A 23,739-nucleotide genomic window follows, 5' to 3' on the forward strand; every position below is an offset into this window, starting at 1 on the left:
CAGTGACCAGTGGGGTACAGCTTCAGAGGGGGCCATGAAATCCAGCAGCAGCACCTACCAGGAGACACCAATTACAGCCCCCAGTAGCCAATCCTCCAGGATCCACAGCAGGCAAGGGGTGACACGCAACAGAACAGTCTGGGAGGCACAGTAGCCTTATTTGATAAACAGTGAGCTGCCTACACATCCAAACATCCCTCACTAGGTATAGAGCTACCAGATGGCTAAAATAGGGAGACAAAGAAATAACACACAAACAAAAGAAAAAGAGGAATCACTGGAAAAGGAACTACAGGAAATGGAAGAAAACAACGTGTCACATAAAGAATTCAAAGCAATGATTTTAAGGGTGCTCAAACAATTTGGTGAGAACTACAAGCAACTTAATAAGAATTATGAAGAGCTTACAGGGAACTACTTCAGCTTAAAAAAAAAGAGGTAGAAGCAATGCATAAAGAGGTAGAAGCTATGCATAAAAATCAAGAGGAAATAAAGTGACATAGCTGTTATGAAAAATACCTTAGAAGGGTTCAGTAGTATATTAGAAGAAGCTGAAGACCAAATCAGTGACTTAGAAGACAAGATAGAGAAAAACACCCAAATAGAGCAGCAAATGGAAAAAAAGTTTAAACAGTAGGAGGAGAGTTTAAGGGAGCTGTGTTGTTAAAGGACAATACAAAACGTAACAACATTTGCAACAAACTGTACCAGAAGGAGAAGAATCCGAGAAAGGAGTAGAGAACCTGTTTGAAGAAATAATGACAGAAAACTTTCCTAAATTGGTGAAGGAAAAAGTCACACAAGTCTAGGAAACACAGAGTCCCAATCAAGATGAACCCCAAAAGACCCACAGCTAGACACATCATAATAAAAATGGCAAACATTAATGACAAAGAAAGAATCTTAAAGGAAGCAAGAGCCCTGGCCGGTTTTGCTCAGTGGTTAGAGCATCGGCCTGTGGTCCAGAGAGACCCAGCTTCAGTTCCCGCTAAGGACACGTACCTAGGTTGCAGTTTGTCCCCTGCCCTGGTTGGTTGTGTGGGTGGCAGCCACTCGATGTGTCCCTTTCACGTCGATGTTTCTCTCTCTCTCTTCCTCTCTCTCCCTCCCACTCTATCTGAACAAAAAATGGAAAAATGTTCTCGGGTGAGGATAAAATAATAATAATAATAATAATAATAAGGAAGCAAGAGAGAGACAGATAGTTACCTACAAGGGAGGTCCCATTAGACTGTCCGCTGATTTCTCAATAGAAACACTGCAGGCCAGAAGGGAGTGGCATGAAGTGTACAAAGTAGTGCAAGGCAAGGGTCTGAATCCAAGACTACTCTATCCAGCAAGGCTATCATTCAAAATTGAAGGAGAAATAAAGAATTTCACAGATTAAAAAAAAAAAAAAAAAAGCTCAAGGAATTTACCACCACCAAACCAGCACTGCAAGAAATGCTGGAGGGACGGTTGTAAGAAGAAGAAGAAACAGAGAGGGGGGGATGGGGGGAACACAGGCATAAAATTAAAATGGTGCCCTGGCCAGTTTGGCTCAGCAGAGCATTGGCCTGCGGTCCAGAGAGACCCGGGTTCGGTTTCCACTAAGGGCATGCACCTCAGTTGCAGTTTGTCCCCGGCTCTGGTTGGGTCGTGTGGGTGGCAACCACTCGATGTGTCCCTTTCACATCAATGTTTTTCTCTCTCTCTCTCTCTCCCTCCCACTCTATCTGAACAAAAAATGGAAAAATGTCCTCAGGTGAGGATTAAAAAAAAAAAAAAGCAACTAATAACTATCAATAACTACTTTAAATGTAAATGGCTTAAATGCTCCAATCAAAAGACATAGGTTAGCTGATTGGATAAGAAAACATGACCCTTATTCATGCTGTCTATAAGAGACCCACTTCACAACAAAATACTCACACAGGATGAAAGTGAAGGGATGGAAAAAAATTTTCCAATCAAATGGAAATGAAGAAAAAAGCTGGTGTAGCAATACTCATATCTGACAAGATAGACTTCAAAACGAGGGCCATAATAAGAGACAGAGAGGGTCACTACATAGTATTAAAAGGATCAATCCAACAAGAGGATATAACCGTGGCAAGAATATATGCACCAAATATGGGAGCACCAAAATATATTAAAAAACTTCTGGAGGACTTCAGGGAGAGATCAATAACAATATGATCATAGTGGGTCACATTTTTTTTTTTAATCCTCAGCCGAGGACATTCCTTCATTTTTTATTTAGATAGAGTGGGAGGGAGAAAGAGGGAGAGAGAGAGAGAGAGAGAGAGAGCGCGCGCACGAAACATCGACGTGAAAGGGACACATCGACTGGCTGCCTCCCTTACGACCCAACCAGGGCCAGGGACAAACTGCAACCGAGGTATGTGCCCTTCCGCGTCTCTCTGGACTGCAGGCCAACACTCTCACCGCTGAGCCAAACCAGCCAGGGCCACAGTGGGTGACTTTAACACACCACTGACACCACCGGATAGATCTAGACTAAAAATTAACAAGGACATAGAGTCCTTACAAGATGAACTAGATCAGTTGGACTTCGTTGATATTTACAGAACATTTCAACCCAAAGCTGCAGAACATACATTCTTCTCAATTGCACATGGGACATTCTCATGGGTAGACCACATGTTAGGACACAAAGCAAGTCTCTACAAAATCAAGAAGATTGAAATCATATCAAGCATCTTCTCAGATCACAGTGGCATGAAACTAGTACTCAATTCCATTAAAAAATAAATCACAAAAACATTCAAACACTTGGAGGCTAAACATGTTATTAAACAATAAATGGGGTACTAACGAGATCAAGAAAGAAATTAAAAGTTTCCTGGAAACCAATGAAAACGAATACACAAGACAAAATCTATGGGATGCAGTGAAAGCAGTCCTGAGAGGGAAGTTCAAAGCACTACAGGCCTACCTCAGGAAACAAGAAAAATTCCTAATTGACTTTCTAACCCTACAACTTAAAGAACTAGAAAGTAAACAAAAGGAAAAACCTAGAGCTAGTAGGAGGAAGGAAATAGTAAAAGGTCAGAACAGAAATAAACGACATAGAGACCAAAAAAACAATTCAAAAGATCAATGAAACAAAAAGCTGGTTCTTTGAAAAGCTAAACAAGATTGATGACCTTTAGCCAGACTCACCAAGAAACAAAAAGAGAGAAACCAAATAAACAAAATCAGTAACAAAAGAGGAGAAGTAACAACTGACACCACAGAAATAGAAAGGATCATTGAAACATACTATGAACAATTATATGCCAACAAGTTGTACAATCTAGGAGAAATGGACAAATTTCTAGAAATACACAGCCTGCCAAAACTGAACCAAGAAGAAATAAAAAACTTGAACAGACCAATAACAACAAAAGAAATTGAAGATGTAATTAAGAAACTCCCAGCAAACAAAAGCCCAGGTCCGGATGACTTCACGGAGGAGTTGTACCAAACATTCAAAGAAGATCTAATACCCATTCTCCTCAAACTATTCCAAAAAATTCAAGAAGACAGAACACTTCCAAACTCATTTTATGAGGACAGTATAATCCCAATTTCAAAACCGGATAAAGACACTACAAAGAAAGAAAACTACAGGCCAACATTCCTGGTGAACACATATTCCAAAATCCTTAACAAAATATTAGCGAATCGGATCCAGCAATACATCAAAAAAATTATTCATCATGACCAAGTGGGACGCATTCCAGGGATGCAAGTTTGGTACATTATTCACAAATCAATAAATGTGATACACCACATAAGTAAAATGAAAAATAAAAATTGTATGATTATATCAATAGATGCTGAAATAGCATTCGATAAAATCCAGTACCCATTTTGATAAAAACTCTCAGCAATGTGGGGATAGAGGGATCATATCTCAACATAATAAAAGCCATATATGAAAAACCTACAGCCAACATCATACTCAATGGGCAAAAAACTAAAAGCAGTCCCCTTAAGAACAGGAACAAGAAAGGGATGCCCACTTTCGCCACTCTTATTCAACATAGTACTGAAAGTCTTAGCCACAGCGGTTAGACATGAAGAAAAAAGAAAAGGGATCCAAATTGGAAAGGAGGAAGTGAAATTGTCATTATTCGCAGATGACATGATATTGTACATAGAAAACCCTAAAGACTCCATCAAAAATCTACTAGACTTATTAAGTGAATTTGGCAAAGTAGCAAGATACAAGAAATGTCAAGAAATCGACGGCATTCTTATACGCCAATGATACACAGAAAGAGAAACTAAAAAGTCAATCCCATTTACCATTGCAGCTAAAAACAACTAAGATACCTAGGAATAAACTTAACCAAAGTAAAGGACCTCTTCACAGAAAACTACAGGTCATTGAAAAAAGAAATAGAGGAAGATATAAAAAAGTGGAAGCACATACCTTGTTCATGGATTGGAAGAACCAACATCATTAAAATGTCCATACTACCCAAAGTAATCTACAGATTCAGTGCAATCCCCATCAAAATACCAATGACATATTTCACAGAACTAGAACAAACACTCCAAAAGTTTATATGGAACCAAAAAAGACCCCAAATAGCCACAGCAATCTTGAAAAACAAAAACAAAAACAAACAAGAACAAAGTAGGAGGGATCACATTACTAGATTTCAGGTTATACTACAAAGCCACTGTGATCAAAACAGCCTGGTACTGGCACAAGAACAGGCATATAGACCAGTGGAACAGAACAGAGAACCCAGAAATGGACCCAAGACAATATGCCCAATTAAAAAATGTGCAGAGGAGCTAAATAGACACCTTTCCAAGCAGGACATACAAGTGGCCAAGAGAAATATGAAGAAATGCTCAATGTCACTAATCATCAGAGAAATGCAAACTAAAACAACAATGAGGTATCACCTCACCCCTGTCAGAATGGCCACCATCAACAAATCATCGAACAACAAGTGTTGGCGAGGGTGTGGAGAAAAGGGGACTCTAGTACACTGCTGGTGGGAATGTAGACTGGTGCAGCCACTATGGAAAACAGTATGGTGTTCCCTCAGAAAGTTAAAAATGGAGGCTGTCCTCCACCCTGGCTCATGCGCTGGGGGTGGGGCTGCAGGGGAAAGTGCCAAAGCTGCTGAGTGACGTGAGAATTCTACTAGAAAGGAAATGGCTGCCTCTTCATCCTCCTCCTCAGCTGGTGGGGTCAGTAGACGTTCTGTCACTGGATCTGGTTTCAGTGTCTCAGACCTTGCCCCACCACGGACAGCCCTTCTCACCTACCCCAAAGAGCTGGGGAGATGTTAGAAGATGGCTCTGAGAGATTCCTCTGTGAATCTGTGTTCAGCTATCAGGTGGCGTCTACTCTGAAGCAGGTGAAAATGATCAGCAAGTTGCTCGGATGGAAAAACTAGCTGGTGTGGTGTATGAGTGGCAGTTTAAACCCATCGAGCAGCTGCTGGGGTTCACACCCTCTTCCTGTTGACCTTGCCAGGGTGGTCACCTCTGGTGTGCACAGCAAGTGCAGGATTAGTGAGGGACTTTCCTTACTGCTTACATAGCCATCCAGAGTTCACTGCTCCATCACTGAATTGTTAATTCATATCAGTACTTGGTTTCTCTGTTTTCATCCACAAGCAACAAATATTTAAATGTATGATCTCGCAGGGAAAATTTTTGTTTGTTTGTTTAAAACATCATTGAGAATTAAGGTTAAGACAGTCGATGTCAGAGAACCAGGAGGTTTAGGTTTAAGAGATGTATAAAACTTTGCAAGCCAGGTAGGTCACATGCCAGAACTGGCCAGTGGAATGGCTTCTCTCCTGACATTCATACAGTGCGTGGAATCCTCACCGGTCAAGTCTAGGTCAGGATCTGGAGTTGTAAAATACAGCATTTCCGACCTAAAACATTCTTTTTGCTAATGAATTTTATTTCTACGCAGGACCTGAGGAATTTTTAAATGTTTAGGGTTTTTTCTATTTTTAGACACCTAATTCTATGGATTCTAACTTTTTCTAACCTCTTTTAGACACGCCAAATGCTGGCAAAAAGAATTGTGTTTTGAATATTGAAGCACTTGTAAGAATAAAGCAGTGAACAAAATCCTTAAAAAAAAAAAAAAAGTTAAAAATGGAACTGCCATTTGAGCCAGTGATCCCACTTCTAGGAATATACCCTAAGAAGCCCGAAACACCAATCAGAAAAAATATATGTACCCCTATGTTCATAGCAGCACTATTTACAATAGCTAAGATCTGGAAACAGCCCAAGTGTCCATCGGTAGATGAATGGATAAAAAAGCAGTGGTACACATACACAATGGAGTACTATGCAGCTGTAAGAAAGAAAGATCTCTTATCATTTCAGATGATATAGAGGGACCTGGAGAATATTATGCTAAGCGAAACAAGCCAAGTAGAGAAAGACAAATATCACATAATCTCACTTATTTGTGGAATATAATAAACTAAACAAACTGATTAACAAAATTGACCCAGAGACATAGAGGTAAGGTACAGACTGACAAACCCCAGAAGAGGGGGGGTTGGGGGGGAGAGATAAACCACAGAACTTATATGCATGTATGCATAACCAATGGACATAGACAACAAAGCTGGGGAAGGGGCTGCGGGGGGAGGCATGGGAAGGAGGGTGTCAATGGGGAGGAAAGAAACATCTGTAACAAAAGCAAATTAATAAAAATAATTTTAAAAATAAATAAATCTTTGTATGGTCCACTCAGGTATAACATTATAAGTCACTTGCTAAATAAAAATGAATTAAAGTGTGTATTTTTCTTTATTTCCTCAAAAAAGGCATATTTTTTAAGTTTCAAGTACACAGCAGAAAGAATTGGCCAGAGAAACACATCAAAGAGTTCTTTCTGCTTGGCTTACTAAAGATAATTTGAGAAGGGCTAGATTAGTGGTAAGGTTTATTTGGAGAGGTTATAAAAAGGGAACAGATTCCCCACCCAATCCCAATCCAGTCTCCGCTCACCCAGCATAGTGGCTTCTACACTGGACTCTATTATTACGGGGTCCCCAAATTAAATGTGAAGGAGTCAGGTCTCGGCTGGATCTTCAGTTGAATTTTGCATCTATAATTCCCAATGAAAAAGAAGTTCTAGGCCTGGGGTATTTAACCAAGATGTTTGTTGGTTACTAAAGCCATACACTTACTTATATTGAGAAGTGGTCACTTTTTCCACTAACCACATCACACTTTCCACAATGGTGTTTGGTGAAGTAGCAAAACTGAGTTCATCCAGTGTGGCATTTGGTTGTGCAGTAAATTGATGTGTCTTGCCCTGGCCAGTTTGGCTCAGCGGTTAGAGTGCCAGCCCGCGGACCAGAGAGTCCTGGGTTCGGTTCCCGCTATGGGCATGTACCTCAGTTGCAATTCGTCCCCGCCCTGGTTGGGGTTGTGTGGGTGGCAGCCAGTCAATGTGTCTCTCTCACATCGATGTTTCTCTCTGTCTTACTCTCTCTCTCCTCCTGCTCTATCTGAAGATAAATGCAAAAATGTCCTCAGGTGAGGATAAAAATAAATTAAAAATAAAATTGGTGTGTCTCCTATGTATTGAGAAACATGGAGAAAGTGACTAACATTAATAAATAGAAAAAGGTGCTGGGGTATTTGAAGCTAACTTCAGCATTAAACTATTGAAACCTGTACAAAGGACAAACCCTTAACAGTATTTCCTTGGCATTCTGAACTGAAGTGGTTTTGAGAGGAAATGTTCTGCCAACGCAGCAGTGTAATCTTCTAAAAACCTGAAACTATCTGAGGAGTTTTTGTGTATCAGGTCCTTATCGTATATATAGAAAATAGATATGTGTCTAGGATGGGAATAGAAACTCTTACGTCTGTGGAATGCTTTTTCAATTTCAAGAATATGCACATTTTCTCACTTGATTCTCAGCAGGCTTGTGAAATAAGGAGTATTGTCCTTTGCATCTTTGGACTTCTGACCAGTAAGGAGCCCACAGGAGCTGAGGACAAGCAGTTAGTGGAAGAGCTGGTCCCACAGTCTAGGTCTCTTGATTCTGGCCTTTTGGCTATACAGTAAGCCGTCCATTAATGTCTATAGGTTCTTGGAAATGGCAGTTTTTAAGTGAAACAACGTATAATGAAACCAATTTTCCTGAAGGCTAATTGATACAAATGAGTTAAATTCCCATGGTACATTTCTAGTCACAAAAAGCATCACCAAACTTTTAAATTAAAGACTGAAACACTTCGCCCTGGCCGGTTTGGCTCAGCGGTTAGAGCATCCACCTGCGGTCCGGAGAGACCCGGGTTCGGTTCCCGCTAAGGGCATGTACCTCGGTTGCATTTTGTCCCCGGCCCTGGTTGGTCGTGCGGGTGGCAGCCACTCGATGTGTCCCTTTCACATCGATGTTTCCTTCTCTCTCTCTCTTCCTCTCTCTCCCTCCCACTCTATCTGTGCAAAGAATGGAAAATGTCCTCGGGTGAGGATTAAAAAAAAAAAAAAGACTGAAACACTTCTAATATTAAACATAGAAATAAATGTAAACTATACATACAATTAAGAAAGATGAATAAACGTAGGAAAGATTATTTTTCAACCTGCTTCTTTTAGTTCAGGGTCATAGGTGGCTAGAGCCTAGTCCTACAGCTCAGGGAGCAAGGAAGGAGCCAGCCCTGGAAGGACCCCTTCCATCATAGGGCGCATCACACACACCCACACTCAGAGTGGATGATTTAGACACTCCAGTTCACTAAATGTGCACTTTTTTGGAATATGGGAGAAAACCCATACAGACATGAGGAGAATGTGCAAAATCCACAGAAGTGGCCCCACCCGGGAATCAATTTTTTCTCTCATCTATGTTATAACAAAATGACGTTGAATGAAATGACGTTATTTGAGGACCTGCTTGTACTCTGAAGCATCCTCTCTCAGTTTTGGCGATCTGATCAGAGAGAGGTGGTGAAATAGCCGTGATCCTACCAGATCCTGCCTCTGAAGCCTTAGAGCTCAGGGTCCAGCCCTGTCCCCCAGCCCCTCCCGGAAGTGCACTGAAGCCAGGTGGAGGTGTTTTCTGCTTGAGTGAGCAATGATGCATCACCGGTTTTGTTCCCTTGAATAAGCTATTCTTTGCTGGTAAGAATTGTAGTTATTCTTGTGTCTTTTTAAGGGAAGTGTAATTATATTCTTTGCCTTTTGCATACATTTAAGTGGCTGCTCATCTTTGGAATTGGATGTTGAATTGTTCCTCCATCTCATGCCTGGAGCTTACAAAATGCTGACAGTTGCTGTAGAAACGGTATCTGGCACCTGTGACATAGTTAGAGTTTTGTGCACCCAAAAAATTCCTCTGTAGGCCTGGCAAATTAACATTTTTAAAGGAGCTCATTATAAATTGGATAGTTGGCTTTAAGAGTAAAAAGCAGTTGGTATTGTATCTGTCACCTGACAGACTACAAAAGGATTCTTTTGGTTCTGAAAAACCACTTAAGCATCTTGTGAATTTTTGCAGGTAAAATAAGCGTCTCCTTAGGAAATAGCAAACACCTGTCATCCCATAACTTTTAAAGTAAGCACTTGAGCCAGATGGGACTACACACCCTAAACTTTACTTAGTTTTCGGAACAAGTGGTCGTAGTCGATCACTTAATTTAGAAATAAACACCAGGATTACGCATCTGAGACTTTGCTTTGATTTTTTCCCCCCCCATGACCAGATGATAGTAAACCAAGTGGGAGGAAAGTTGTGGGCGATGTGGCATACAGTGAGGCCAAAGAGAGGGCGGGCTTCATCACGCCTGTTCCTGGAGGCGTCGGACCCATGACAGTGGCAATGCTAATGCAGGTGCGTTTGAATAAATGTTTCTATGATAATTCTAGGAAACTGATAGAATTCGAGTTACTGCTTTTCTCCCCAAGTAGAAATGTCATAAAACCTGCTCAGAAGCTAAGTAAGGATGTGAATCTGTTGAAGAAAAAAAAGGGAATGGAAAAACAAAGAAATAGAATCAGTCATATTAGTAGAAGAAAGTAGGGAAGGCACAATTCTAATTTACTTTGGAATATAACTTCAGGAAAAGAGAAGTACAGACACACGGACTTTGCTAAATATGTTTGGGCTGGCTTGCCCTTTCTGACGCACACAGCTGAGATGGGGAGCAGCAGGCAGCCCGAGTTGAAGCATGTTCATAGGTGGACCATAAAGCTGTTCATTTTGTGATTGACCTTGAGTGACCTGGGATTAAGTTGATGGGGCGGGTAAAATAAACACCTCTCTAAATTCCATTTATGTCATTTTGTTTAGAGCACAATAGAGAGTGCAAAGCGTTTCCTGGAGAAATTTAAGTCAGGAAAGTGGCGGATTGAGTATAACAAGCTTAACCTCAAGACACCTGTTCCAAGGTAAAAAAAAAGTTTACATGTTTAGCCCGGCTGGTGTGGCTCAGTGGTTGAGTGTCACCGGTTCAATTCCTGGTCAGGACACATGCCCAGGTTGTGGGCCAGATCCCCAGTGGGGGGCATGCAGGAGGCGGCCAATGTTCTCTCTCATCAATGTTTCTCTCTCTCTCCTTCTCCCCCTCCTTCTCTCTCTCTCTAAAAATCAATAAAGAAAAAAAAAGTTTACACGTTTAAAAATCTTTGTGGGTTGTTGGTTTGTAGCCATGGCTATACATATAACCCCTTCTGAAAGTGCTGTCAGTGGTTGGGGTGAGTCATTGCGGGGTTGGGATTAATTCATTACATGAATAAAGATTAATTCACCTTTTATATCTTTCTTTTAAGTGACATTGAAATATCACGATCCTGCAAGCCAAAGCCCATCAGTAACCTGGCTCAAGAAATTGGGCTGTTCTCTGAAGAGGTGGAATTGTATGGCAAAACCAAGGCCAAAGTTCTGCTGTCAGTGCTGGACCGCCTGAAGCAGCAGCCCGACGGGAAATACGTGGTGGTGACCGGGTGTGGTTTTTATTCACTTGCCAGTCAAATCTTAATATTAATCTCAATTATTATTACTTGGGGTTGCATTTGTACTCAGCATGTATATGTAGAGGCTCCTTCACTATGGTTTTAGCATTTTCACAGGCATTTTTATCTAATTTGATCCTTACAGCCACACTGTGAGGTCAGAGTAGATTATAACCTTCAGAGATGAGAAAATTTGTCAAGTTATTCATCTAGGAAGTGGAAGAGTTGGATCATAAAACCTAGACTTCATATGGAATTGCTTTCTCTTAACCCCAAATTTATTAGTTCATTAGCTCTATCGAACATTCATTTTTATTGCTTGGCTGAGTTACATATAAAAATTAGTTTCTGAGACTGGACTGAGAAATGTAAATCATAATATAAAAAAGAGAGAGAGATGTAAATCATAGCCGTGTCCTTCGACAAGGTAAAGTCTAATTAGTCCTTACAGTGAGAAGCGCTAAAGCACAGCAGTGTTTTTTCATTTAAAACTGGAAGGAAGTTACAGCTGAGACTCCTAATACCGTTTCAGGTCTTCATCTTTCTTATTCAGATTAAGAATCATTCTTTAGGATCTGTTAGGGCTGACTTAGTGACTGACATCCATTTAATTCTCCTAAATGTAATTTTCCTCTTTTGCTTTCATCTTGAAGAATAACTCCAACGCCCCTGGGAGAAGGGAAGAGCACAACCACCATTGGGCTGGTGCAAGCCCTGGGCGCCCACCTGCACCAGGACGCCTTTGCGTGTGTCCGGCAGCCTTCTCAGGGCCCCACTTTTGGAATAAAAGGTATCGGTGGAACAAGACTTTGGGTGGCCAGAGGACCCCTGCCTCTCCCTCAGTCTTCCTTGTTCCTCTTGACCCGTGACTACTTAGGGAGGTCTTCAGCTTATTTAGACACTTAGGAATGCCTTCCTCACACCTTCCTGTCATGGTGCTTTTGGTAAAGGCTTCCATCGGATCACCCCAGCTCCTGCTGTCACTATTTGACACTGCACAGGGATTCCTGGGATCAGTACTACGTAAGCAGAGATACTTTTATATGACTATAATAGTCAACTGTCACAGTAACAATAAAGGTAAGCAGAGCTACCAGTTACCATGCTGACCTAGAGACATAGACAAACCCTATAGATGTTTCATTCTGTGGGGATAAGAAGAGCCCATCCATGTTGATTATGTGCTTTATGCCAGGTTTTGTGCTAAGCACTTTATGCATATTATTTTATTTTGTAATATAAGATTATCTCCATTTTGCAATAGCAGCGGCAGGGGCTTCAGAGGCAACTAGGTCAAAGGCACTATTCTTAAGTACCACAGTGGGCCTCCATGTCTGTTTCAAGCTCTAAAACAATACCATCAGCAGTGGTTCATCTGATTGCATAAAAACACATCAGTAATCGTACTTGACCTTTAGTGTTTGATAGCTGCAGTACTGCAAATATGTTCTTTTAATTAAAATTTTTATTGATTATAATAGATTCTAAGAGGTAGCTTTCTCATTTGCTTGGTGATAGGGTATCACATATTCTGCTTGTTCTAAGATTACTACAAATGTTAACTCGCGGTGCATCTTTGCTCTTCTGCCTATTGTTTTGATCTGTTTCATGAATGTGCTGACTTAGTTCTGCTTTTGAGCTTAACTCCCTTTCAACATCAGAATGAGCCCTTTTTCTTGTTCTGCTTATCGAACCCAATATTCTCCTTTTCCTTATATCACAAATCAACACATTTTCATTGCATGGTCTCTGCCTCACCAAAAAAAAAAAAAAAATCCACATCTCAAATTGACATTTATCTCACTGATAAATTGAAACCTGGGTATTTTTTTGACTGGCCTTTGGTTCATAATCCAAATATGCCAATAAAAATCTAGCAGTTTTCTAATATATGTCTCCTACTTAGGAAGAATTGCAGTCTCTGTATTTGTATTTGGTGTGTGAATTTTAAATATTCCCTTTTTTAAAAGGCCAGGGTCGTGTTTATGAGAGTGGAAAATTGAACAGGTTTGCATTTATGTAACTGTAGGCTGGGTCTTTTAACAGATGTTAGGAATCACGGGAACCTGTTTCCACAGATAATGAGTAGGTAGCTATGTATATGTTCATGGTTTTTAGTTAGACTCAGATTTTGGTTGAGAGGCTTCAGCACAGAAAGATCAAGTGTTTTAGCTTGGTAGAAAAAAATTAAAAACACTGATCAAATCTATCCAAATGGTTGTAAAAAGTAAATAAATAATATGTATAGCAGTTACGAAAAACCCATTTGATTTCCTCTTTGTGGAGAAACATGCTTAACTTGAGCCTCACCCTTGACCTGTCCTCCAGGTGGCGCTGCAGGTGGTGGCTACTCTCAGGTCATTCCCATGGAAGAGGTAAAGTGTTCTGGGATTTGGTTGAATCAGATCCTTTATTATAGTTTTTCCTTCCAGAAATTAGCTTTATTGTAGAGGTCTTAGTGGATAAATGACTTGTTTCTCAGCAGAAGTGACACTTAAGGGAAAAACATCTTAATTTGCAAAGTTGTAAGGCAGCTTAGTGTTTTGACATGACAAGGACTTCAAAGTCTGGCTTTCAGGGGGAATTAATAATTTTAAGCAAGTGATCAAATGGAACATGAGATTGGGAAGAACCAAAATGGAGTAAATTCAGAGTAATAACTGCAGAAATGGGAACAATGAATAGGAGGATTGCTCCATTGTATTCCTTGCTCACTGTTTAAAGGACATTAGCGTGTCCTCCGTAATCCAGTGTTGCTGTTGATCCCGGTGGTGTGGTGTTTGTGGTTACTGGACATGTCACTTTGGGAAAACAGTGGTTTCTGAAGACAGTAATTTATGTTTTCAGGGGTTGTCCACTAGCTGTGCTGTCATCAGTTGTCCATTGGCTTTAACAGAGGAATTGATTTGGTTGCAATAGAATGAGTGTTGGAAAGTTAGCAGACTGGTGTGGCTTCTGCTCTTTTGTAGTTTAATCTGCACCTCACTGGTGACATCCACGCCATCACTGCAGCTAACAACCTCGTTGCCGCAGCCATTGATGCCCGGATGTTCCATGAGCTGACCCAGACTGACAAGGTATGATGCTGAGGCCCCATGGGCACTTTTGAAAGAGTTCAAGCACCTCAATTAATGTTGGTCCCTTGGGTGCTGATGATGCAGGGAGCAAGGCAATGGGGTGCCTTTCATTTAAAAGCCCTTTTCCTCCTTTTCTTTTAGGCTCTCTTTAATCGTTTGGTACCATCAATAAATGGAGTGAGAAAGTTCTCTGATATCCAAATCCGAAGGTTACAGGTAAGCTTTTCCCTCTTCATTTTTGATATTGTATGAAATTAAGTAATTGATAAGAGGTAAAAATCTCTTTAGAGTAGCCTATTTTGGATAAAGTTACATCCTATAGTCTTTTTTTTTTATATTCACTCAAGGACATTTTTGCGTTTATCATCAGATAGAGCGGGAGGAAGACAGGGAGGAAGAGAGAGAGAGAGAAACATCAATGTGAGAGAGACACATTGAGTGGTGGCCACCCACACGACCCCAACTGGGGCCGGGGACAAAGTGCAACCAAGGTACATGCCCTTAGCGGGAACCGAACCTGGGACTCTCCGGTCCACATGCCAATGCTCTAAATGATGAGCCAAATTGATCAGGGCACATCCTATAGTCTTAAGGTCATGATCTCCATAACAAAGATTGGTGGTAGAGGTTATTTCTTATTTGTCTATAAATTGTAATTGGTTATCCTGAAATAAATAAATCACTGGCAGCCTGGCCTCAGCTACGAAGACTGGCCCTTCCTTTGTAGCATGGATGCGAGTCAGGATGCCAGCATGAGCATAGTGGGCTTTGAAGTTTGAATGTCTGCTCTTCCCAGCACTGGGGCCTTAAGCAAGAATGGTTACTTCTATATTTAACTTGAATTTCTATAAAAAATATTAGTCATTAAATATACACTATACCAACAACATAGCCAGAAATCTCACTGCTAAGTGTTTATCCAAGAGGAATGCAAACCTGTGTTCATACAAAAACATAAATGTTTTTAGCAGCTCTATTAATAATCTCCAAAATCGAGGAACAGTCCAAAGGTCCTTCAGTGCATGAATAAATAAACAAGCTGGCACATCTATACAATAAAAGGGAATGAACTCTTACATTCCTTGTGTGTGTGTTATCAACCACAGTTATATTCCCACTTTATTTTTAATTTTCACAACTTGATATTGATGCTATAAGAATAATACCTGGAGCTCCCCTATATCCAGATGCATTAATTGTTTACATTTTGCTCTACTTCTTTTACAATTCTTTCACTATTTATGTATATGCAGGTTTTTTCTAGACTTGAGAAAAAGTGACTTACACACTGTGATATTCCATAGCTTATTTTATTTTTACCTACGCCCCGCCAAGTCTATGCTTCAGATAAGGCAGCTGTTACACTATTTATAAAAGAGTTGTGTTCTGTGAGGTAGCAAAGTACCACAGAAAGAGCCAACAACTTCTAATCTTGCCTCTGTTGGTGAAACTTTCTGTCAGATATGGGGAGACCCTGAACTAAATATTTATTTATTTTTGTAGTATGTTTCTTTCGTTGGTTTGAGAGACAGAGGAGGGGAGAGGGGGAGAGAGAGAAACATTGATAGGCTGCCTCCTGCACACCCCCCACTGGAGATCGAGCCTGCGACCTGGGCATGTGCCCTGACTGGGAATCGAACTGGTGACCTCTCGGTGAATGGGACAACACTCAACCAACTGAGCTACACCAGCCAGGCTGGACTAAATATTCAAATGATCTTTTAAAAAGCTCTAAGATTTGACCTGGCCAGGTGGCTCAGTTTGTTGGAGCGTCATCCTATGCACCAAAAGGTTGGGGTTGAATCCCCGGTAGGGGCAGGAGGCAACTGATTGATATTTCTCCCTCACATCAATGTGTCTGTCTGTCTGTCTGTCTGTCTCTGTCTCCCTTTTCCCTCCCTCATTTCCTCTCTCTCTAAGAATCAATAAACATATCCTCAGGTGGGGATTTTTTAAAAAAAGCTCTAGGATTTGAAATCAAGGAATTTTTCTAAGGCCACAGTACCCCTCCCCAGGTTGCACCTAGGTCCTCGGTCTCCTGTTTCCCAGGTCCCCCAGCATCCTCTGTTGCACAGAGTAGGTCATCAACAGCAGAGTCTCAGCCTAGGCACTTCTGTAAACGGTGTCGTACACTGGGCTTGTGAGGCCATTTGACAAGCCAGTGAGCTCCAGCTCCGAAAACATATCTGAGGTTTTATTTTATTTTATTTTTTTTTTATTTATTTTTTTAATCCTCACCTGAGGACATTTTTCCATTTTTTGTTCAGATAGAGTGGGAGGGAGAGAGAGGAAGAGAAAGAGAGAGAAACATCAATGTGAAGGGACACATCGAGTGGCTGCCACCCGCACAACCCAACCAGGGCTGGGGACAAACTGCAACCGAGGTACGTGCCCTTAGCGGGAACCGAACCCGGGTCTCTCTGTACCGCAGGCTGACGCTCCAACCGCTGAGCCAAACCGGCCAGGGCCATATCTGAGGTTTTAAAACAAAGTCCTCATAGCGCAGGAACAGAAATATGGAAGGAATAGGGCTTGCTGGGCCCACTTAGATCTACCATGAGTTAGAAGGAAAGGAAAATACATTTCATAAGCATTTTCCATTTCAGGATGTGAGCCATGTACACATTGTAAATAAATAAAATTGCCAAGTTCTGTGAGGAGGAAGAGACAAACCCTTTTTGTGAAAGTAGTGTTACATACTTAATTTTATTGATTTACACTTATTTTTTGTCCTTCCTAATATTTCATTTGAATTGGGATTCTCAATTGTCTGATTGCAAAAGCTTTGCACTGCCCTGGCCAGTGTGCTCAGTGGTTAGAGGTCTACCTGTGCATCAGGGTCATGAGTTTGATTCTTGGTCCCTGGCATGTGCCTGGGTTGCAGGTTCAATCCCTGGCCCCAGCTGGGGCACACATGGGAGGCAACCAATCGAAGTGTCTCTCTCTCACATCAATGTTTCTCTTTCTCTTTCTCTGTACCTCTCCCTCTACCCCACTCCCTCCCTTCCTTTCACTCTCTCTAAAAATCAGTTGGGAAAATAAAAAGAAAAAGCTTTTCACCTTGTTTTTCCTTTCCATATGTTTGGATTTGATGAATTTGCTACAACACTTCTTGGTCACTATTCTTGTTTAGAGAAATGCCTCTGGTGCTCAGTTATAGGGACAAACATGTTTATAATACCTTCTTCGTACACGTGTGAGTAGGAAAGAAAGGTTTAGCAAAAGGGATCATAGTTTTTCCTTCTAGATTTAAAATGGTTTCTATTTCCAAGAGGGGACCCTATCTAGAGATAGGGATTCAACATTTTTTAAAATTTATTATGCTTTTGTTTGTTTTGTCTTATTTTGTGTTTTAATTTTACTACCTCTTCAGAGACTAGGCATTGATAAGACCGACCCTACCACACTGACAGATGAAGAGATAAGCAGATTTGCAAGATTGGATATTGATCCAGAAACCATTACTTGGCAAAGAGGTACCAGAGCCATATACCCACCCCATTTGCCTTGGTTATACTGCACACACCGCGCCCCCTGTGAGAGTGGTTAAAATGTGAGGTCTGGAAACTTGGTATTGGTATTTTTACCAAGATGGGTGATGTCTTGTTTTTCTGGCCACCTCCATCAATCTCCCTTCTTATTAGCTGTAATCAAATCTCCTTTTATTGGGTTAGTTGGTCATTTGCTGGCTAGTCAGTGTTGACTGGACTGAGGGTGTTTCAAAGAAGTTCATCAGAAACCAAAGATAACATTTTGCAAGTTTTATTTTATGCAAAAAGTTTTAGTGTCATGAAGTAGAGAAATTTTGTTTAATCACTTCTTGAATCATGTTGCCCTTTATTCCTAGAACTCTTGTCTAGCATAAGTGACTTGATTTTTCTTGTAGCTCTCTAGCTTGCCTTCTCAGTTTAACCTCATTGTATTAAACTCTCTTGTAACAAAGTAGGTAAACTTCAAGGTTTAAACACTTTAGTGAGTGAGTTGCCTGGCTTTACCGTCATATGTTGCTTTTCTCAATATACAAGTAGCCCAGCTTAGAGTCTTATTTTGTACCAACGGTGCACCCACCTACCCACGGCGCACCCACCTACCCACCTACCCTGTATCACTGCTGAGGAGGAATTTTCATCCAGCCGTGCAGAATGCAACTAACAGCCAATTTATTGACTGTATCTGTGATTTTCATTGGCTTGGTAACCATTGCTAGCTAATGGCATTTTTGGGGTGATTCTCTCAGTACATAAAACCATACTGATATTTCTCTTCCTTTGCTTCAGCAGCTTTAGACAGATGGTATAATATTTTATGAGGAATAAGCTAAAGATCCAATTTAATGTCTAGTTTATGTTTTCTAAGAAAGCAAAAGCAGACCAGGGGAGAGAAGAGATCATACCTGTTGACTGGGTATTTTATACAAGAAATTAGATACAAGGAACTTGACACTCTATTTTTTAAAAATAAGGGTCGACTTCAACAACACATTACATCCTTCACTGATCAAGTGGGTGTGTTTGAGTGTGTCTTCCTCTGAGTGTTGTACAAGACACTGTTTTGGGGTGTTTGTTAGTCTTTATGGAAAAGAATTGGGCATGTTATCAAGTGCCTTAAAAATGTCTCTCCTCTTTGACCCATTTAGAGTATAATTAGTGTATTGTTGTTCTCTCTTTTTTTTTTTGTTGCCTTTTTATTAAGTGTATTGGGGTGACACTGGTTAACAAGATTATACCAGTTTTAGGCACAGAAATCCAGAACACATCATCTGTGCAGTCTGTTATGTGTTCACTACCCCAAATCAAGTCTTCGTTCTGTATTTTGTTACCGTTTGGCACGTCATACAAAAAACAAAATTTGAAATACACCAAAATGTTAACAGTAATTACTCCTGGGAGGTAGAGGGAAGGTTAGCTGGTTGATCTTTGCCATGCTTTCCAAGGTATACAATTGGATAGTTGGTCTGGCATCTGCATGGGAATTGTTTTTCTCAGTGTGCTGAAGGAGAGAGCAGGTCTGCTACCCAGCATATTTCAAAGGCCCTTGCCTGGCCCCGCATATATGGCTTTTGTGTTTTGCAAGATGGTGTAAGGTCAGTGAGTCATCAGAACAACAACACAAACCTCTGCCTTTTGAAAAACTGTGGCTTTAAAATAGGTTCCAGATTTCTAGTTGTTTGAATTCTCTAGACAGAATAAAACCAAGCCAGTCCACATTTCTTTCTCTAAAAATAATCCTGGTACATTGACTATATATGAACACCATTTCTTAATTTGAACCCATATTCTAGCTTTGCCATCAGTTTTGAAATCAGACATTAATAGACAGACATTAAATTACACTTATTGCTCTAAAACTTGGCTGGTTCCTTTAACTTTACAGTCCTTTTACTAACATTGCTCTGTATTTTCTCTTTCTACTGTAGTGTTGGATACCAATGACAGATTCCTGAGGAAGATCACAATTGGACAGGCTCCAACAGAGAAAGGGTACACACGGACGGTAACTATTTGTTCCTTTTCTAAGTAAATTAGTTCAGATGAACCAGATCCTTGCTCCTTCTGTCCTCCTCCATCTGCTCTCTTCCCCAGGTGTTCTGCCTTCTCCTTTTTAAAATGGAAGTGAGTGGGTGTGTGGTATTGAGCACTCCTGACAGCTCTTGCAGTAAATCCCATGTGTCACCTGTGTGTCCCCCCCCACCCCACATTTTTTCCTGGAGGTGGAGAGCCCCAAGTGACTATCCTTGCACACAAATTGATTAGAATTGCTTCTTTTCTGTGGCCCTTTTGCAGTATGTCTCTTCATTGTAAGAGCTTCTGTGTTGTATGTTTTCCATAACATACATACATGATTACAAGCTGCTTTCACAGAATTGTTGGTCCTGCTAGAATATTTATTTTAGAGATTTGACTACTCAAGGTCTTGGATAGTTCATTACAAATTTTTGCTGTTGGAGAATTATTTTTATGAAGTTATTTGTGTACTATTGTTATTCTATCCATTTAAGCTGTGGGTGCAAACGAGTTGCAATCAATTCACTCTTCTGCTTTAATGAAGTCTTCTCTATTGTGCTTTGTTCCTTCCAATAGACCCAGTTTGATATCTCTGTGGCCAGTGAAATCATGGCTGTCCTGGCTCTCACCAGTTCCCTGGAAGACATGCGAGAGAGACTGAGCAAAATGGTGGTGGCCTCCAGCAAGAAAGGGGAGCCCATCAGCACTGAAGATCTGGTGGGTACCCCGGCGTTTGGGCCTGCAGTGCAGCTGTCCATTGTCCCAGGGTCTCAGCAGTTGCCAGTAACAACAATTATGCTGCAATTAACTAATAAATGTAATATGATTTTGTTGCTGAGAAGGTAATTACAAAATTTGTAAAGTGTACTTCATAGTAATAGGTAGTATGCTCCAGTAATAGACCACAAGCTTCAGATTTGAGCAACATCTTCAACCTATGAGTATTCCCAAAAGTGGGTATATGACTTCAGTTTGCAGAAGACATCAAGAGTCACACTGAGGCCCTTAGTAGCTGAGCTTGGAGTCACCCGGGCTTCTCCCCATGACAGGCCTGCCTGCACAGAGGCCTCTTGTCATGAGGTTTGTTGGCTGCCACACTGATGACCACAGTGGGAATAACGCATTATCCAGTTACCTGATAGTCCTACTAGGCTAGCTCTCTACTTCAGGTTTATTTCTGAACTGTCTGCATGATAATATGAGGTTTGAAATAAGATGATCTTATAGATTAATTTTTTTAATTGATTTTAGAGAGGAAGGGAGAGAGAGAGAAAGAGACACCCGTGTGAGAGAGAAACATTGATTGGTTGACTCTTGAATTTGTGCCACCCAGGGACCAAACCCACAACCCAGGCATATGCCCTAGCTGGGAATTGAACCTGCCACCCTTCGGTACACAGGACAATGCTCCAACCAACTGAGCCACACCAGCCAGTGCTAGATTAATTTTGTTTTTTTTAATCTTCACCTGAGGATATTTTTCCATTGCTTTTTCAGGTAGAGTGTGAAGGAGGAAGAGAGAGAGAAAGAGAAGCATCAATGTGAGAGAGACACATTGACTGGTTGCCTCCCGCACAACCCTGACCAGAGCCAGGACCGAACTGCAACTGAGGCACATGCCCTTGACCAGAATCAAACCCACCATTCAGTCTGCAGGCTGACGCTCTAACCACTAAGCAAACCGGCCAAGGCTAAATTAGTTTTTAAAGGTCTGTTTGTGTTGATGCACACCAAAGTGGTTGGCCTATGATTAAACAAGCATGTCAGATGGATTCAGAAAAGGGGGGAAACATATATATTCTGTTTTCACAGTTAATCCATGTAAAAAAGGAAATTGTTTTAACTTTTTACACCCAAAGCAGAAACTTAGAAACTCATTAAAATTTAATACAAACAGAATCTGTGGTTGTTTAGCTATGATTGGAGGGCTTAGAAGAAGGACCTGGCATTTAAGAGTTGGTATTGAGCTCCTGGGTAAATTTTTAGTTTCTGTTTTGGGGAACACATACTGAATTTGGTTTGTGGCCATTTCTGCCCAGACACCCAAGTTACAAATAATTCAGTACTCAAAGAACTATCATTTCGTGCTGTAAACTCGTCTAAAATGGATCCCCTCACCCACCAGCAGCAAAGCTTCATTGAGATGCTTGTTTCCAGAGTTACGTGTTTTTTCCAGAACTTTCATGTGATTGTCATTTTTATTTTAGATGTTCTTTCTGCTTAAAATAACTGGTAACTTCAGAGTCTATCCAGAAAAAATAAATGAATGAATACATGAATGGTCTCATTCAGGTGGAAGTACTGATTGGTCCAAGATGGCTAAAAAAGGAAGACCTAAGCATGTTGAGTTATGGTTTCAAAAGGTTGGGTTTTTTTGCTGGAGGAGTTGACACTCATGCCTTTGTCCGTAGGGGGTGAGCGGTGCGCTGGCCGTGCTCATGAAGGATGCCATCAAGCCCAATCTCATGCAGACACTAGAGGTGAGCAGAGTGACTCCTGCCTTTCTGAATCATTTTCTGTGTTCACACTTTTCTTGGGGCTACCTGCCCATCTCTTTCTTCTTGCTCATCTCTTTCTTCCCATTCTTTCTCTCAGTTGCAATTGGGACATTACTGTCATAGCAGAGGCTGCTTCATAGTTAACCCTTTGAGGTGTCGTTTTGTTTTGGATTCCAGCTAACTTTCATCTTGACTGTGTGGTCCCATCTTGAAGCAGGATTGGCAGGTTCGCTGTCTTGATTTCCACAGGGCACTCCAGTGTTTGTTCACGCCGGGCCGTTTGCCAACATCGCGCATGGGAATTCCTCCATCATTGCAGACCGCATTGCCCTCAAGCTCGTTGGCCCCGACGGATTTGTAGGTGAGTATTTTTGCAGTCAGTGAATAGATTTTTTTTTTTTTTTTTAACATCAATGGAGCTGGCATAGCATTTTTACAGTTGCTTTTCTCCTCACTTACAGTGACTGAAGCAGGATTCGGTGCAGATATTGGAATGGAAAAGTTTTTTAACATCAAATGCCGGTATTCCAATCTCCGCCCTCACGTGGTGGTGCTTGTTGCCACTGTGAGGGCTCTTAAAATGCACGGAGGCGGCCCCATGGTGAGGATGCGGAGTGGGAAGAGTTTGATTGGCAGGAGTGTTCTGAGGGCTAAAGGGAAGCTGGATGACTTGTGCCTGTTCCTTCATTAAACCCTCTTATCCTCATGATTACGGGGGTGCCAGAAGCAAGGGATGCTCGGCAGCTCTGGTGCTGGCCCCTTACCACTCGCAGGACCACCAGCTCTCACGTTGTAAGAGGCGGGAATTGGCTTCATGGCCTGCCTTTCTGATGAAAACATCTGATGATATCTAAACGCCTCCAAGGACGTGTTCTTGCAGTTTCTCAAAAAAACTCCTTTATGTTCAGGCTGTTCTTTTAAAATCTCAGTTCCATTTCCCTCTGAATACTGACACTGGCAACCAGCCAGCCAAACCATTTAACTGAGACAGGTCAGCCCTTCTGGAGAGGTGCAAACTGGATGGACCGCTAGCCTCCCGGAGTAGGAGGGAGGGGGGGAGAAGGGGAGAGATGCTCGGGACTGCCTCTGAGGAACAGAGAGAAACAGAGGTTAGGACTGGTTATTTTCATCTCCTACCTGAACTTTGTGTTCTCCTGAATCCCTATTAGTTATAAATGTCACTTTTTATCCCATTATTTTAACACCTTTCTTCAGTGCCAGCATGTGAAGACCTGGGGCTAGTATTCAGAAATTACTTGAAGAAATATTCAATTCCTGTCCTCTAGGAGGTGGTCCTATAACTTAGGAAATAAGACCTCACTCACCTATAGAACAAAATCAGTGTTTCTTAATATGACCAGTATAGCTGTTCTCAAGTGTTTTGGTCTCAAAACTTCTTTATACCCTAAAAAATTAATGAGGGCCTGAAAGGACTTATTTTAGGTAGGTTATAGCTATTGATATTTATTATATTAACTATAAAAACTGAGTTGCATATTAACATAAATAACATTTTTAAAAATAAAATGTTACTGTATTTTTCAAAACAAAGTTTAGGCATTGTACATTTTTCAGAACCCTTCAGTATCTGACTTAATTAAAGACTACTGGGTTCTCGTTGCATTTGATCTTTTTGTGATACCCCATGTCACATGATCTTTGGAAAAGTCCATTGAATACTCAGTGAGAGAGTAAGAGTGAAA

General features: G+C 41.0%; 1 protein-coding gene and 1 pseudogene across 7 annotated transcripts in view; both read left to right on the forward strand.

Annotated features, from left to right (window-relative positions):
• MTHFD1 (methylenetetrahydrofolate dehydrogenase, cyclohydrolase and formyltetrahydrofolate synthetase 1) overlaps positions 1-23,739 on the forward strand; it is a 79,576-nt gene that overhangs the window by 36,894 nt on the left and 18,943 nt on the right. For 5 of the 7 annotated variants that reach the window (XR_004958651.1, XM_036254086.1, XM_036254036.1 and 2 more), the window contains 13 exons: positions 9,709-9,836; positions 10,296-10,393; positions 10,775-10,948; positions 11,611-11,747; positions 13,286-13,332; positions 13,927-14,034; positions 14,176-14,250; positions 17,408-17,510; positions 19,451-19,527; positions 20,115-20,255; positions 21,950-22,018; positions 22,286-22,397; positions 22,498-22,637. Coding sequence is in view for 6 of the 7 variants with exons in the window: in XM_036254086.1 (XP_036109979.1) it covers positions 9,709-9,836; positions 10,296-10,393; positions 10,775-10,948; positions 11,611-11,747; positions 13,286-13,332; positions 13,927-14,034; positions 14,176-14,250; positions 17,408-17,510; positions 19,451-19,527; positions 20,115-20,255; positions 21,950-22,018; positions 22,286-22,397; positions 22,498-22,637 (1,409 nt within the window). In the remaining variant the exon portion in view is untranslated. Of the gene's footprint in view, positions 1-9,708; positions 9,837-10,295; positions 10,394-10,774; positions 10,949-11,610; positions 11,748-13,285; positions 13,333-13,926; positions 14,035-14,175; positions 14,251-17,407; positions 17,511-19,450; positions 19,528-20,114; positions 20,256-21,949; positions 22,019-22,285; positions 22,398-22,497; positions 22,638-23,739 lie in introns of those variants that run through there. The other 2 variants (XM_036254068.1, XM_036254077.1) reach the window with 2 other exon arrangements.
• Positions 5,078-5,479, forward strand: LOC118625302 (annotated as a pseudogene).

The sequence above is a fragment of the Molossus molossus genome, unplaced genomic scaffold (assembly GCF_014108415.1).
Source record: "Molossus molossus isolate mMolMol1 unplaced genomic scaffold, mMolMol1.p scaffold_m16_p_1, whole genome shotgun sequence".
In the NCBI taxonomy this organism is placed as follows: Eukaryota; Metazoa; Chordata; class Mammalia; order Chiroptera; family Molossidae; genus Molossus; species Molossus molossus.